Here is a 14,141-nt window from a genome sequence, read left to right as displayed (position 1 = left end):
TGTTATTATCAAAGCTTAGTTTCAGCTATTAATGTCAAAGATCGTGGCAGCTCCACACAGCTCGGCGCGTAATAACAGTGACTAAGCTTCATCCATCCGTCACGTTACTTTCAATTAAATGTTGGTTACAAACCTTAACACGGCAGAGATAAAAGCGTATGTGGTCTACATGCATCTATGGTATAGGCATTGGAGGCGTGAAGCGATCTTCGGCCGTTGTACTTCTAGCGGTCAGCGCTTTGCTTAGCGTGACGTGGGAAGAAAGCGCGATGCAGCAGCGCTGAGTCTCTCATGCAGTTTCTGAAGGTGGCAGCTAATCGCAATATCTGCAGATTCTCAGTATTGGAGACGATCAAATTTAAGTTGCAAAACCATCACTGTGTATTTATAACATGAAAGGGATTCCTCATAATTTCTGAAGATTTGTATCGGTGATATACAGGCTACCAGAAATGTTCAGAAACCTCGCCTGCACGAATTATAGATAATTTGTACACGAAATTCTTCTTCTATTTTCTTTTTTTTTTTTTTGCCAGACGTTGTATAAAGTCATAGTGTTCTATTTTGCGATAACGACTTTCGGTAAACAATTGTGGCCGGAACAGGCAGCTTCATTTCAGTGTCTAACGCGACGCTATGCGGGAGACACTTTGGTTTGTGTTTACAGTATGCGTCGGGTACACACAGGGAAAAGTATGTTGCGTTCAGTCGACGGCATCACCAGTTATTCCTCCTGGCAAAGCCAGAAGGAAGTACAGTGCTTACGGTTATGATCCTCTTCCTCTTGGTTCTCTACTGAAACTTTTCGTGCATTTTGCGACGAACGTGAAACAGCTCCATGAAATTTTATAACGTGGTCATTTCACGTATGAATTACTTTTTTTTATTATGATGTGTCATTCGTGAGTTACAGAAAAGTAGCTGTAGCTCCGTAAATATTGGTTTTTATGAAAAAATGGAACTTTACTTCTGGATTCCTTCCAGGATTATCTATTTGTCTGATTTACGGTACACATTTAAAAGTCGCCCTGTTTAACAGCTTTTCCAACTTACCGACTTCAATGGAGATACGGTGAGGTGGGCACCTTCTCAGTTGTAAACAGGAATGAGAGTAACATCGTGTGTGCCTATGGAAGTGCAATAAGACCGTCAATGTTCTCAGTATACATAAACTCTTCATCAGACTGCAGCAGAAATATTCTCAGATTCTTTACAAATGATGCTTTTGCGAACACGAAAGTAGCGTCGTTGGATGATTGTAAGGAAACGGGGTACGATTCGATTGTATTTCCACTTAATTTGCTCAGTGCAGCTTACTTTAAATGTGAATAAATGCACGATAATAGCCATAAACCAGTCATATGTCTCTTTCATTAAAAACTTCAAATTTCTCTGTAAAAATCCTTCTGCAGCAGCTGAAACAGCCAGTTGCAAGGAATGGCAAAAGCAACATACTAAAATAGGGTGTGGTACCTCTTCTTTCATAAATACTATGTTGTTTACTCCAACCACGACAGAGGCATTATCCGCAGCAATGGTCATTAAATTTTTCAAGTCGCAAACCGAATCGTTGAAGTGTCTTCTTTATAGCAGAGACAATAGCTTCAGCATTACACTCGTGCAGTTCGGCAAGGTCAAGGAATGTAGATACTACTTATTGGTGTAATTGTCTGAAATAAACTATAATCAATCCTAAGCATTTATGTACAGCAATATCAGTAGATTCATGACTTAATAAGCTAAATGGTCGATCTTTGCAATCTAGTTTTAGAACGTCAGTGAAATGCGGTGCAGAAACGTTTTTTATAACTGAGGTGCACTTAGTTCGGTGCAGCTGAACTTTTTCAATGTCCTTTTCATGACTCTGATTAATTACCTCACCCAAACGGCCGACACACGTACAGTGTGTAAACTTTTAGATGGCAGATCTCTCCCTAGTCCTGAATCGGTAGAAGTCGGTAAACGTCGGGAGGCTTCGGTAGGCACGCAGTTTCGACTGCTGCCAACATTACGTAGCTGACTGTGTTGTACGAGGTAGCCATTGTCGTCTGCTTGGTTATTGTTTTGCGCTGTACTGTTCTGCGTGTTTTTGTTGTGCAGTTGCGCTAAACATTATCAAAATTAGTGAAGAGGCAGTTGCTGGCCCATCTCGGGAGTAGGTCAACAACCCCTATCGGTAGGCCTACGGTTAGAAGGAAACCAGTATGACGTAGCGATGCTCGCAAAATTATATTGCGTGTGATCAAAGGCTGCGAAAGGGAAAGGGAGCAGAAAAAATTGCTTCACCCCATTTACAAATCTTCAGTGAGAGCTGCTACATACACAGAACAAAGCATGCGTAGCATTGGAAGATTCAAACAGTTTTCCAAGAATCATCCTGGCGTATCACCACAAACGCCTGGCAAGAAAAGGTGAGTTTCCATTTCAGATATTTTGTTCGCGATCACTTTGAAGGAGCCCCCTATTTCGTCCGAATTACCTTATATTTCATTTTTCCTTGCTACTGTATTGCTTTGTATGGAAACATCACTGGTTACAGTATTATTTCGAAACACATTCATATTACAGTACATTTCCAAATAAAAAAAAAAAATACATGCAGTGAAGGAAGGCATTTTCTTATAAATCTTTCTCTCTCTTTTAACTTAGGAAAAGAAGTGGAGAAATCGAAGTAATGATCGATGATTTCAACCAGCGTGTCATTCGCGACACGATAGCGGAATTTTATTCAGTGTGGAAAATTGTGCCGAGCCTGCGAACACTGCTTCCAGTTTTGCACGACAAAATAGGTTGGAAGTGGAGTATTGTCTCGCTGAGAAAAGAACTTTTGTCCATCGGCTTCATATGGCGTACGGTGGAAAACAAGAGGAATGTGTTGCTAGAACGTCCAGACATTGTGCACTGGCGATCTCGTCTCATTGTTGACATGACGAACTTCAGGGAAGCAGGCAGAGAAATATTTTATCTCGATGAATCGTGGATCGATAATAACTTAACGTTTAATAAATGTTGGCAGAGGAAGGGTGACTTACGTGAAGAGAGTGTCGTTGGTGTCACAACATGGGGGAGCTCATAGTAGACAAACATACATACATTCATTTTTATATATATATTTTAATGTACATGACGATTTCAGTTTCGTTTACGAACAACATTTAAAGCGAGTTTTACTTCCAAGCCTTTCGTCTGCTTTCGTGTAAGCAAGACGCGCAATTTGTAGTGCCAGCACTGCAACTGGTAGGCGTGCCTTGTCCCCTCCCCAACGGCTCCTCTCCCGTCGCCAGCCAATGCTTGCTTCCTCCTCTCCCCGCACAACTCAGCCGTCTGTATACTAGTATGCATGGCTGTGAATAATGCAAGACTTGCTTCTTCCTTTTTTTTTTTTTTATTCCAAAGGGGCGTTGACTTACAAGCAATTTTAGGCTGCATAATTAACAACATGCAACACTTTACGTAGTCAAAGACTTCGCTACCTAACCCGTAGTACATTCAGTAATCTTTTGCATATGTTGTGGTTTCAGCATTGTTATACACTTACGAAGTCGTAAAATAATGCCGTACAGTGAGAATCACAATTTTATAGTGTACACCACGAACGACAGTTGAGTTACTTTTCCTTGCGTCTGACGTGACGCACCCTGTCTGAGCCAACAAGCGCTCAGTGATTATTCGAGGCAACAATGAAATAAGTGAGCGCCCATTGTTTGAAACCGGTTGCTGCGTTCCCTGCACCTACGCTAGCCGCCTCCGCTCGTGAAATGAACCATTAACTAGGTGTTACTAAATACTGTTCATTCTACAGGTATCCCCGCATGTATCGAGTGTGATGGTTCGTTTGATGTCACATTGTAGTGCATCAGTGTAGTCTTCGCAGTGAAAGTTGAATACTCCTGAAATCAAATAAAGTACAAATAACGTATTTCGAAACATATAAATAGCATAGTGGTTGAGACATCGCACTTTCAGTAACTGAAACTGAATTCTACCAAACCACTATAAAATCCACCAGCCACCAGAAGCAATATTTCACCACTAAAACGGGGGTAGAAACCACCAGTTTTAGTGGAAAATCCACTAAGTGTGAAACACTAAAAATAACCTAGGAAGCGTGCTCGCAAATTATGATACACGTAACAGTTTCAATACTAACAAAATGCCACAATTATTTTTTTTTTTTTTTTTGCGAGTGTCTTCGCGTCATAGCAAAGGAAGATTAAAGCTACTGATTGCAGTGAATGAGGCGAACCCTTCGATGCCCATACTAACACCGAATGACTTAGCTTCCCTTTTAAATACACTCCTGGAAATTGAAATAAGAACACAGTGAATTCATTGTCCCAGGAAGGGGAAACTTTATTGACACATTCCTGGGGTCAGATACATCACATGATCACACTGACAGAACCACAGGCACATAGACACAGGCAACAGAGCATGCACAATGTCGGCACTAGTACAGTGTATATCCACCTTTCGCAGCAATGCAGGCTGCTATTCTCCCATGGAGACGATCGTAGAGATGCTGGATGTAGTCCTGTGGAACGGCTTGCCATGCCATTTCCACCTGGCGCCTCAGTTGGACCAGCGTTCGTGCTGGACGTGCAGACCGCGTGAGACGACGCTTCATCCAGTCCCAAACATGCTCAATGGGGGACAGATCCGGAGATCTTGCTGGCCAGGGTAGTTGACTTACACCTTCTAGAGCACGTTGGGTGGCACGGCATACATGCGGACGTGCATTGTCCTGTTGGAACAGCAAGTTCCCTTGCCGGTCTAGGAATGGTAGAACGATGGGTTCGATGACGGTTTGGATGTACCGTGCACTATTCAGTGTCCCCTCGACGATCACCAGTGGTGTACGGCCAGTGTAGGAGATCGCTCCCCACACCATGATGCCGGGTGTTGGCCCTGTGTGCCTCGGTCGTATGCAGTCCTGATTGTGGCGCTCACCTGCACGGCGCCAAACACGCATACGACCATCATTGGCACCAAGGCAGAAGCGACTCTCATCGCTGAAGACGACACGTCTCCATTCGTCCCTCCATTCACGCCTGTCGCGACACCACTGGAGGCGGGCTGCACGATGTTGGGGCGTGAGCGGAAGACGGCCTAACGGTGTGCGGGACCGTAGCCCAGCTTCATGGAGACGGTTGCGAATGGTCCTCGCCGATATCCCAGGAGCAACAGTGTCCCTAATTTGCTGGGAAGTGGCGGTGTGGTCCCCTACGGCACTGCGTAGGATCCTACGGTCTTGGCGTGTATCCGTGCGTCGCTGCGGTCCGGTCCCAGGTCGACGGGCACGTGCACCTTCCGCCGACCACTGGCGACAACATCGATGTACTGTGGAGACCTCACGCCCCACGTGTTGAACAATTCGGCGGTACGTCCACCCGGCCTCCCGCATGCCCACTATACGCCCTCGCTCAAAGTCCGTCAACTGCACATACGGTTCACGTCCACGCTGTCGCGGCATGCTACCAGTGTTAAAGACTGCGATGGAGCTCCGTATGCCACGGCAAACTGGCTGACACTGACGGCGGCGGTGCACAAATGCTGCGCAGCTAGCGCCATTCGACGGCCAACACCGCGGTTCCTGGTGTGTCCGCTGTGCCGTGCATGTGATCATTGCTTGTACAGCCCTCTCGCAGTGTCCGGAGCAAGTATGGTGGGTCTGACACACCGGTGTCAATGTGTTCTTTTTTCCATTTCCAGGAGTGTATGTAGTTTCCAACAGTTATCTTTTATCCACTACATTAAGCCACATCAGTAAACTTCCTCTCTCTGTGAGATACGTCTTCAGCAGTCGTACCTTTCTGATCTGGACAGTTTGGATGGCTGAATCCGAAAAGTCTTCCGCACATCCTTTTTTTGCACTTCCAAATCAGTGGTCTGAATAAATTGTAGAATATTTATTTGAGGTAAATTCACAACTTATTTACGTACTGTAGTACATGACATATTGTTGATTAAACAAAGTAGTGTCTCGAAAAGTTGAATGACGAAACAATTACGGAAATAACTGACGAATCAGTTCGAATTATTGTGTGTTACGGAACATCTAAGTGCCCAATATTAACTGCGCAATAATATTGTCAACATATTGAGCGAAAGTGAGAGACCAAGAACGGCATAACGTTACTGCGCAATGTTTATGCCCGGGACGAATCAGTTCCAACACTGCCTTCGTAGCGAACTTGTCGGCGCGAGCACGCGCTGCGATTGCAATCGCTACGTGCTGCAAAACGGAAAAAAGACAAAACGGCGACGGGCGAAAAAGTAGTTTGAAAATCGTTCTACACGTAGCCATACTATACCTCATTACACCTCATATACACAGGAAAAATACTGTTCATATACTTGTCAGATTTCACTTTCCACAATGCTAGAAGCGACTAGTAAACCTCAGAAAGTGAGATAAATTACTGTAGAGGTTAGGTAAGTAGAGCTGTCATGATTTCTGGAATAAATAATTCAAACTTCTGACATGACGAATAAACAGTTACAGTGTATTCCCTTCTCTTGAACACCTTTCTCGAGTGTTAAACGTAAACACCACTCACGGTTAAACCTTTAACGACCGGCCGACTGCTGCCTACAAGGCAGTACGAAGGAGCGATCTATGATCGTGGGACGTGTGGTCCACATATCGCCAGCCTCTCCAGCCGTTATTGCCAGTAGATGAATCCTGATGATGCCACCGCTCGTTTATTCAAGCAGCCTCTAATCTGGTCTCACAAGGGTTGAGCAGATCGCGTAATAGACCTCCATTCTTCAGGAACATCCGAAGAGGTACTGGGAATCAAACTCGGGATCTTCTGCACCGAAGGCAGCGACGCTAACCATTCGGCTACGGATATTTACTGAAAAGTATTAAATACGCGACTGGCGTTCAGTAAGTGATGCAACACATTTTTTCATCGTCCAATTTCGGTTCAAAAATACGGAATTTGTTTAATGAGGTTCAAATGGCTGGTTCAAATGGCTCTGAGCACTGGGCCTTAACATCTTAGGTCATCAGTCCCCTAGAACTTAGAACTACTTAAACCTAACTAACCTAAGGACATCACACACATCCATGCCCGAGGCAGGATTCGAACCTGCGACCGTAGCAGTCCCACGGTTCCGGACCGCAGCGCCTCGACCGCAAGACCACCGCGGCCGGCTTTAATGAGGTTCCGGTAAGTAGGGTCGATATACGTAGCCTTCAAAATGGCGCCTGCACCGTTTCAAGCAGAGACCAGTCATTGAATTTCTTTTGGCGGAAAACCAGAGAAGTGCAGATATTCATAGGTGGGCGCAGAATGTCTACGGAGACCTGGTAGTGAACAAAAGCACGGTGAGTCGCTGGCAGCGGCGTCTGTCATCATCGAAACAAGGTCTACATCTACATCTACATCTACATCTACATGGTTACTCTGCAATTCACACTTAAGTGCCTGGCAGAGAGTTCATCGAACCACTTTCATATTACTTCTCTACCATTGCACTCTCGAATGGCGCTTGGGAAATGGCTCTGAGCACTATGGGACTTAACTTCTTTGGTCATCAGTCCCCTAGAACTTAGAACTAATTAAACCTAACTAACCTAAGGACGTCACACACATCCACGCCCGAGGCAGGATTCGAACCTGCGACCGTAGCGGTCGCGCGGTTCCAGACTGTAGCGCCTAGAACCGCTCGGCCACTCCGGCCGGCGCGCGTGGGAAAAAGGAACACCTAAGTCTTTCCGTTCGAGCTCTGATTTCTCTTATTTTATTATGATGATCATTTCTCCCTACGTACGTGGGTGTCAACAAAATATTTACGCATTCGGAAGAGAAAGCTGGTGATTGAAATTTCGTAAATAGATCTCGCGGCAAAGAAAACCGCCTTTGTTTCAGTGAGTGCCATCCCAACTCGCGTATCTTATCAGTGACAATCTAACCCCTACTGCGTGATAACACGAAATGAGTCGCCCTTCTCTGCACTTTTTCAATGGCCTCCGTCAATCCTACCTTGTAAGGATCCCACGCCGCGCAGCAATATTCCAGCAGAGGACGGACAAGTGTAATGTAGGCTGTCTCTTTAGTGGGTTTGTCGCATCTTCTAAGCAAACCTATCCGATCTTCCGACCGGCTCAGACAGCTTTGACTCCTACAGTGCTGGAACGTGCTGACACTCTCATTCCAGTTGATCGAAGGATCACAAACACGTCACTGCTCAACTGGACGTCTCTGTTGATGGTGCTGACATAATCGTCCACTATTTGAGGCGATCAAAGGTGTGTGCCCGCTGAGTACCGCGCCGCCTAATATAAGACCATAAAGAGCAACGAAGGACCGTCTGTGCGTAATTGCTTGAGCGTGACAATTTTTTGTCGAACATCGTCACAGGCGATGAAACATGGGTTCATCACTTCGAACCGAAAAGAAAACGACAGTCCATGGAGTGACGCCACGCCACCTCTCCTCTGATGAAAAAATTCAAAGCTGCACCCTCTGTAGGTAAAAGTCATGGTCTTTTGGGGCTCTGAAGAGGTTTTCTATTTGATGTCCTTCTTCATGGTGCAACAATCTGCTCTGTAATGTATTCAGCTACCCTGAGGAAACTGAAGATACGACTTCAGCATGTTAGTTGCCACAAAATGGCTCTGAGCACTATGCGACTTAATCTAAGGTCATCAGTCGCCTAGAACTTAGAACTAATTAAACGTAAGGACATCACACACATCCATGCCCGAGGCAGGATTCGAACCTGCGACCGGAGCGGTCGCTCGGCTCCAGACTGTAGCGCCTAGAACCGCACGGCCACTCCGGCCTAGTTGCCACAGAAATGCAAACGAACGTGCACTACATGACAACGCAAGCAATGCCCTACGCAAGTCTGCGCACCCGAAAGGAGCTCACAAAACTTCATTGGACCGTTCTCCCTCATCCGCCCAACAGTTCGGATCTCGCACCATCGGCTACCATCCGTTTGGCCAAATCAACGATTCACTCCGCAGGAAGCAGTACATGGATGATCTGAAGGTTATTGATGCAGGAAGACGCTGGCTCCGACGTCGACCAGTAGAGTGCTCCCATTCGGTCATCCTGGCCCCTCCCCACACACGAAGATGGCCTTAGCTCCCGCATTGAAGCAGATTATGGAAAAAAATAGGATTTTGTAGCTAAAAGAGAGGGAATAATATGGTGTATTGGAATCCTAAGTAAAACCAACCTGCAATCCGTCGTCAGGCCACTAGTGGCCCATCGGGACCATCCGACCGCCGTGTCATCCTCAATTGAGAATGCGGATAGGAGGGGCGTGTGGTCAGTATACCGCACTCCCGGTCGTTATGATGGTTTTCTGTGACCGGAGCCGCTACCAGTCGGTCGAGTAGCTCCCCAATTGGCATCACGAGGCTGAGTACACCGAAAAATGGCAACAGCGCATGGCGGCTGGATGGTCACCCATCCAAGTGCCAGCCCCGCCCGACAGCGCTTAACTTCGGTCATCTGACGGGAACAGGTGTACCCATAGCGGCAAGGCCGTTGCCTAAAACCAAACTGCTTTTAGAAAAAATATATTACATTACTTATTGAAAGCGTCTCGTATAATGAAACTTCTTCCCTCTTCCCCCCCCCCCCCCTCCCCTCACCGCTGGCTCCACTTCAACAGATGACACCTTTCGTCTGTCTTTCCTGATGTATTTATATTCATTTATATTCATACGGCGTCGCTGCGTCGATTGTTTACACGGCCACAAATCACGAAGTCACGACAGAAAGTGTTTTGTACTGCTGAATACCACCCTTACATGGTATAATATATTATGCAATACATCGAGCGAGCGTCAATATTTTTAAAGCTATGCAGTCTCCTTCAAAATACTGAGCAAAACATCAATGCCGCTCTCACACAGCCAATGTTATTGCACAGTGCCCCGTATTGCGTATTAAATATTAAGAGCCTAGTAGGCCCTCTATAGACAGTCACTGACATAAATGGCCCCTAGACGGTCAATATTATTTCACAATAATATTGTGCAATATTGATGAAGTTTTTCCTACACTATTCAATAAAAATGTGGAATAATGTTGTGCAATACTTACTCTGTTCCGAAATATTGGAGGATCAAGGCGTTACTGATGTAATAATTACTCTGTTTTGCAGTAAGCAGAAGAGAAAGGCATGTGGATAAAAAATCGGGAGAAGGGGCGTCTAACATTCACTCACGATCCTTGGTGCGAATCACTAAATTGTCAGAAGGGTAATGGCAGTTTTATGCAAGATGGCCTGCGTGAAAAGAGTGTTCATTTATGGTCTGGCGCTAGAAGCAAACTGAGTGTCGATACGGCAAAAGCTGAATTACGAGTCGTTGTAATTTGAAGTTTGCAACATGCAACGCCTTTTACCAAAAACATTAATGCAACATTTTTTAAAGCTCTAACCAGCTATAATAACTACAATTTTTAGTGATCACTGACAAGTAAGTGTTTTATTGTGTTCACTCTTAGCCCACAGTCCAGAAAATCCTTCCGCCAGGCATTGTTCTGTAATTTTTTCGGTTTACTGTGGCAATCCTACTCACGAAACTTCTAGTTCAGAGACATGAGATTGAACGGAAAAAAGGATCATAGAATATTTTTAAGCGTTGATCGTCCAACATTTGATACATTCCTGGAAATGGTAGATCACATGTTCAGAAAATAAAACACTGCAATGAGAGACGCATTTCCAGTACACCAACGCTTTCCTTAAACGCAACGATATCTTGGTACTGGCTGTTCTTGCGAAGACTTCACATTTACAAGTGCAGTGCCGCTTGAAAGAACTTGAGACATAGGTTTATGGACGCATGTCATGCAATAAATGGTTCAAATGGCTCTGAGCACTATGGGACTCAACTGCCGAGGTCATTAGTCCCCTAGAACTTAGAACTAGCTAAACCTAACTAACCTAAGGACATCACAAACATCCATGCCCGAGGCAGGATTCGAACCTGCGACCGTAGCGGCCTTGCGGTTCCAGACTGCAGCGCCTTTAACCGCACGGCCACTTCGGCCGGCTGTCATGCAATAATAATAGCTGCACCAAAAAATTATATTCACACAAGTAATGTATACACATAAATAAACATCTAGACATAATTTTATTTATATTTTTGTTAAATTATGTTTCTTTGCAACGTCTGCCTTCGTGGCTATAGGATATCGTTTCCTGTATTATGTGAGCAAACAAAAACTCATACGATTCTTTCTTAGTATTTCTGAATTTGCACGCACCTGTCTTAACATCCCACAATGTCGGGAGTGACTGATAGATACATTTCGACGCCATTCAAAAAGACTCTTTCGTCTTATTTTGAAGTCATTTTCAGCACTGCAAAGACAGAGAACAAAAATTTAGCTCAAGAGAGACTGGCAAGGATATTGTCAATACTGGGCAGAGACGGCACAACATTTCCAGGCAGTACAATATACTGTACAATGTGCAACGAAAGTAAAGGATCACTTTTTCGAAACCCCGTAACTGTCTTCCATTGCGACGCATAAGTTTGGAAGTTGGCTTCATGGTGCCTACAGCCTTCCTTTGTGGTGATGCAAAGGCGTGGTGGCCTATGAGGTTACCTTAGGGGTCGACGGCTCTTCAAACAGCAAACAGTCGCCACATGCGAAAAAAAAAGGCCGCAGCTCAGAAGTTGATCTGAAGGATAAGGTGGGTTAATGAGGTCACATTGGCACCAAACTTCACCACAATTCTATCGAACGCCACCGTGGACATGTTACACGATGGGAAGGTCGTCACAGCCTCTCTTACTCATATTTGACTCCTACTAAAACACCTCTGCGTAAGAGGTCAGATGGGCGACTCCCAGAGTTGAAATCGCGAGTTTTTCTTATGGGTCGGCGAGGAAAAGATTTCAGACACACCGCCGCTCAAATGGTTCAAATGGTTCTCAGCACTATGGGACTTAACTTCTGAGGTCATCAGTACCCTAGAACTTAGAACTGCTTAAACCTAACTAACCTAAGGAATCACACACATCCATGCCCGAGGAAGGATTCGAACCTGCGACCGTAGCGGTCGCGCGGTTCCAGACTGAAGCGCCTAGAACCGCTCGGCCACACCGGCCGGCGGCTAAAAGGGAGTGTAACTATCTTCCCATAGTGTGACACGTCCACGGTGGTGCTGGGTAGAATTGTGGAGAAATTTGGCGACAACGTGACACCATTAACGCACCTTACACTTCAGATGAACTTCTAAGCTCTGGCTTTTTTCGCATTTGTCGATACTTTGCTGTTTGAAGAGCCTTCGAGTCAGGGGGCGACGTCGCAGGGCGCCACGCTTTTGCACCATTACAGAGGAAGACTGCAGGCACCTTGGAGCCAAATTTCAAGCTTTACGCCTCGCAATGGGAAACAATGATGGGGTTTCGAAAAAATGATCACTTGAGACTGTTGCGCAGAGTATTTCAAAACTTTTTGGTGTGCTCAGCATTGTTGTAGAACCTTTCAATATAAACCCTAAGTGTACAATAAATTGCACACCGGAAATATTGCGCAATAATTTTGACATTCTAGCAGCCACTGTAACCCCAATGACAGTCGCTTCGATTAATCGAATGTATTAATATACGTGGGATTTATTCGATTTATCGCAATACTACTAAGGGCCTGAATAAATAGTTAGATTTATCGAAAAATTCGATTTATCATAATAGGAATTGGCAAGAATCCACTGTTGATGTAGACAGAAGAGGAGAGAGAAGAGAAAACAGAAATAGCAGACATACCGTCCACCACAGAGTGAGGTTGCTGGCGGAGTGAAGACGTCGACGTTCGGCCTCGTAGTATATCACAATTCGAGAACCTCGGTTCCGTATCTGGCAGTGTACGGAATGGTCTCGCGTTACGCGGGACGCGGCGCGTATCTGAAGGGCTTAACTTGACGGTAGAGTGGGGCGCGGCTGCTTTTGTGCCGGGGCCGCTACGGCCGGGCTGAGGAGAGGTACGCCGCCCCGCCGCTGCCGCTGCCGCCTCCTCCGCCCCCGCAGCAGGTTGTTAGCGGGCCGGCCGCTTGAGCACGTCCCGCCCCCGTCAGTGGCCACGCCGCCGGCAGCCGCGGGCGCACTCTGCCGGCGCGGCCCTGACACACAAACACCACGTGGCGTTACCACCACCAATCCAGGCCTTGCGCCTTCCTGTGCCCGTCTCTGTGGCAGAGTGACTCTCTGCTGATATCCTGGATGCCCGACTTCAAATGCCTCAACTTCACTGTTTTTCAGAATGCAAAGTAAAAAGTTATTAGCGATCTGTACGCTTAACAAGTTAGTTGGTCATTCTGACCTTGACAGTTGCTTTGGAGTAGTGTAGATCCATCCTCTGCTATCCAAATGTGGCGTGGTCCTCCGAGCCTCCCTCCTTTTATCACGCCCTACAGATCCTCGAAGGCCATGCACCTCGGCTAGCCTTTGACATCCACTTAGCCTCCCCCACTGCATCCTCTACCAACTTATAAAATTCCCCTCTCCTCTTCCCGCTTCAACAACTCTGAATATCTCACGTTACCCGTAAACTCGACACTATCCACCTCCTAGTTCCCTCCATACTCACTGCTCCTGGTACTCTGCCGCGACTTCAGAGCCATATTCCCTCAACGCTAAACCTCTGCTCTCTCCACATCCTCTCCCAAGGAAACTTCAACCGACTTCCCTTACCCAAGAATGAAATCCGCCCTGATATACACTCATCCTACCAGGTCTAAAACACTCCGCTCCACGTGCAACGGTCAGGGTTCCCTTCCTTTCCACTTCTCTCCACCTAGATCCTTAGCCTTGGTCCAAGACGACATGCTTCTTCACTCTCCCAAATTCCTCCTCCAGACATCCGCTCTCACGTACAGCCTCTTATGCACTACCTCAACTGCTACATACACATTATACCTCTCCCTGGCAGTCTAGGCCCATTCATGACTACAATCCTGTATGTACCTATATCAAGCAGTCAATACAATTGCTTTTTACTTTATTAACTTAGATAACTGTCCCTTTGTCTTTCATCTTTTGTGAAACATCCGTTTACCATTTCATCTGTATCATCTTTTAATTAATCAACAAATCCACCTTTTATATTTTGAATTATCCAACTGAATCAATGTCTTTTTATTATGTCAAACAA

At 45.8% G+C, this 14,141-nt stretch overlaps 1 protein-coding gene across 1 annotated transcript in view; it reads right to left on the bottom strand.

Annotated features, from left to right (window-relative positions):
- LOC124796131 (zinc finger protein ZIC 5) overlaps positions 1 to 13,343 on the bottom strand; it is a 393,014-nt gene extending 379,671 nt beyond the window's left edge. The window contains exons 1-2 of the mRNA XM_047260223.1: positions 13,311 to 13,343; positions 12,956 to 13,110 (exon numbers count right to left, since the gene is read on the bottom strand). Of these exons, the coding sequence (XP_047116179.1) occupies positions 12,956 to 13,110; positions 13,311 to 13,343 (188 nt within the window). The remainder of the gene's footprint in view (positions 1 to 12,955; positions 13,111 to 13,310) is intronic.
- Between the last annotated feature and the right edge of the window lie 798 nt (positions 13,344 to 14,141).

Source organism: Schistocerca piceifrons, chromosome 4 (genome assembly GCF_021461385.2).
Source record: "Schistocerca piceifrons isolate TAMUIC-IGC-003096 chromosome 4, iqSchPice1.1, whole genome shotgun sequence".
NCBI classification, from domain to species: Eukaryota; Metazoa; Arthropoda; class Insecta; order Orthoptera; family Acrididae; genus Schistocerca; species Schistocerca piceifrons.
This window is presented reverse-complemented; position numbering and strand designations above follow the sequence as displayed.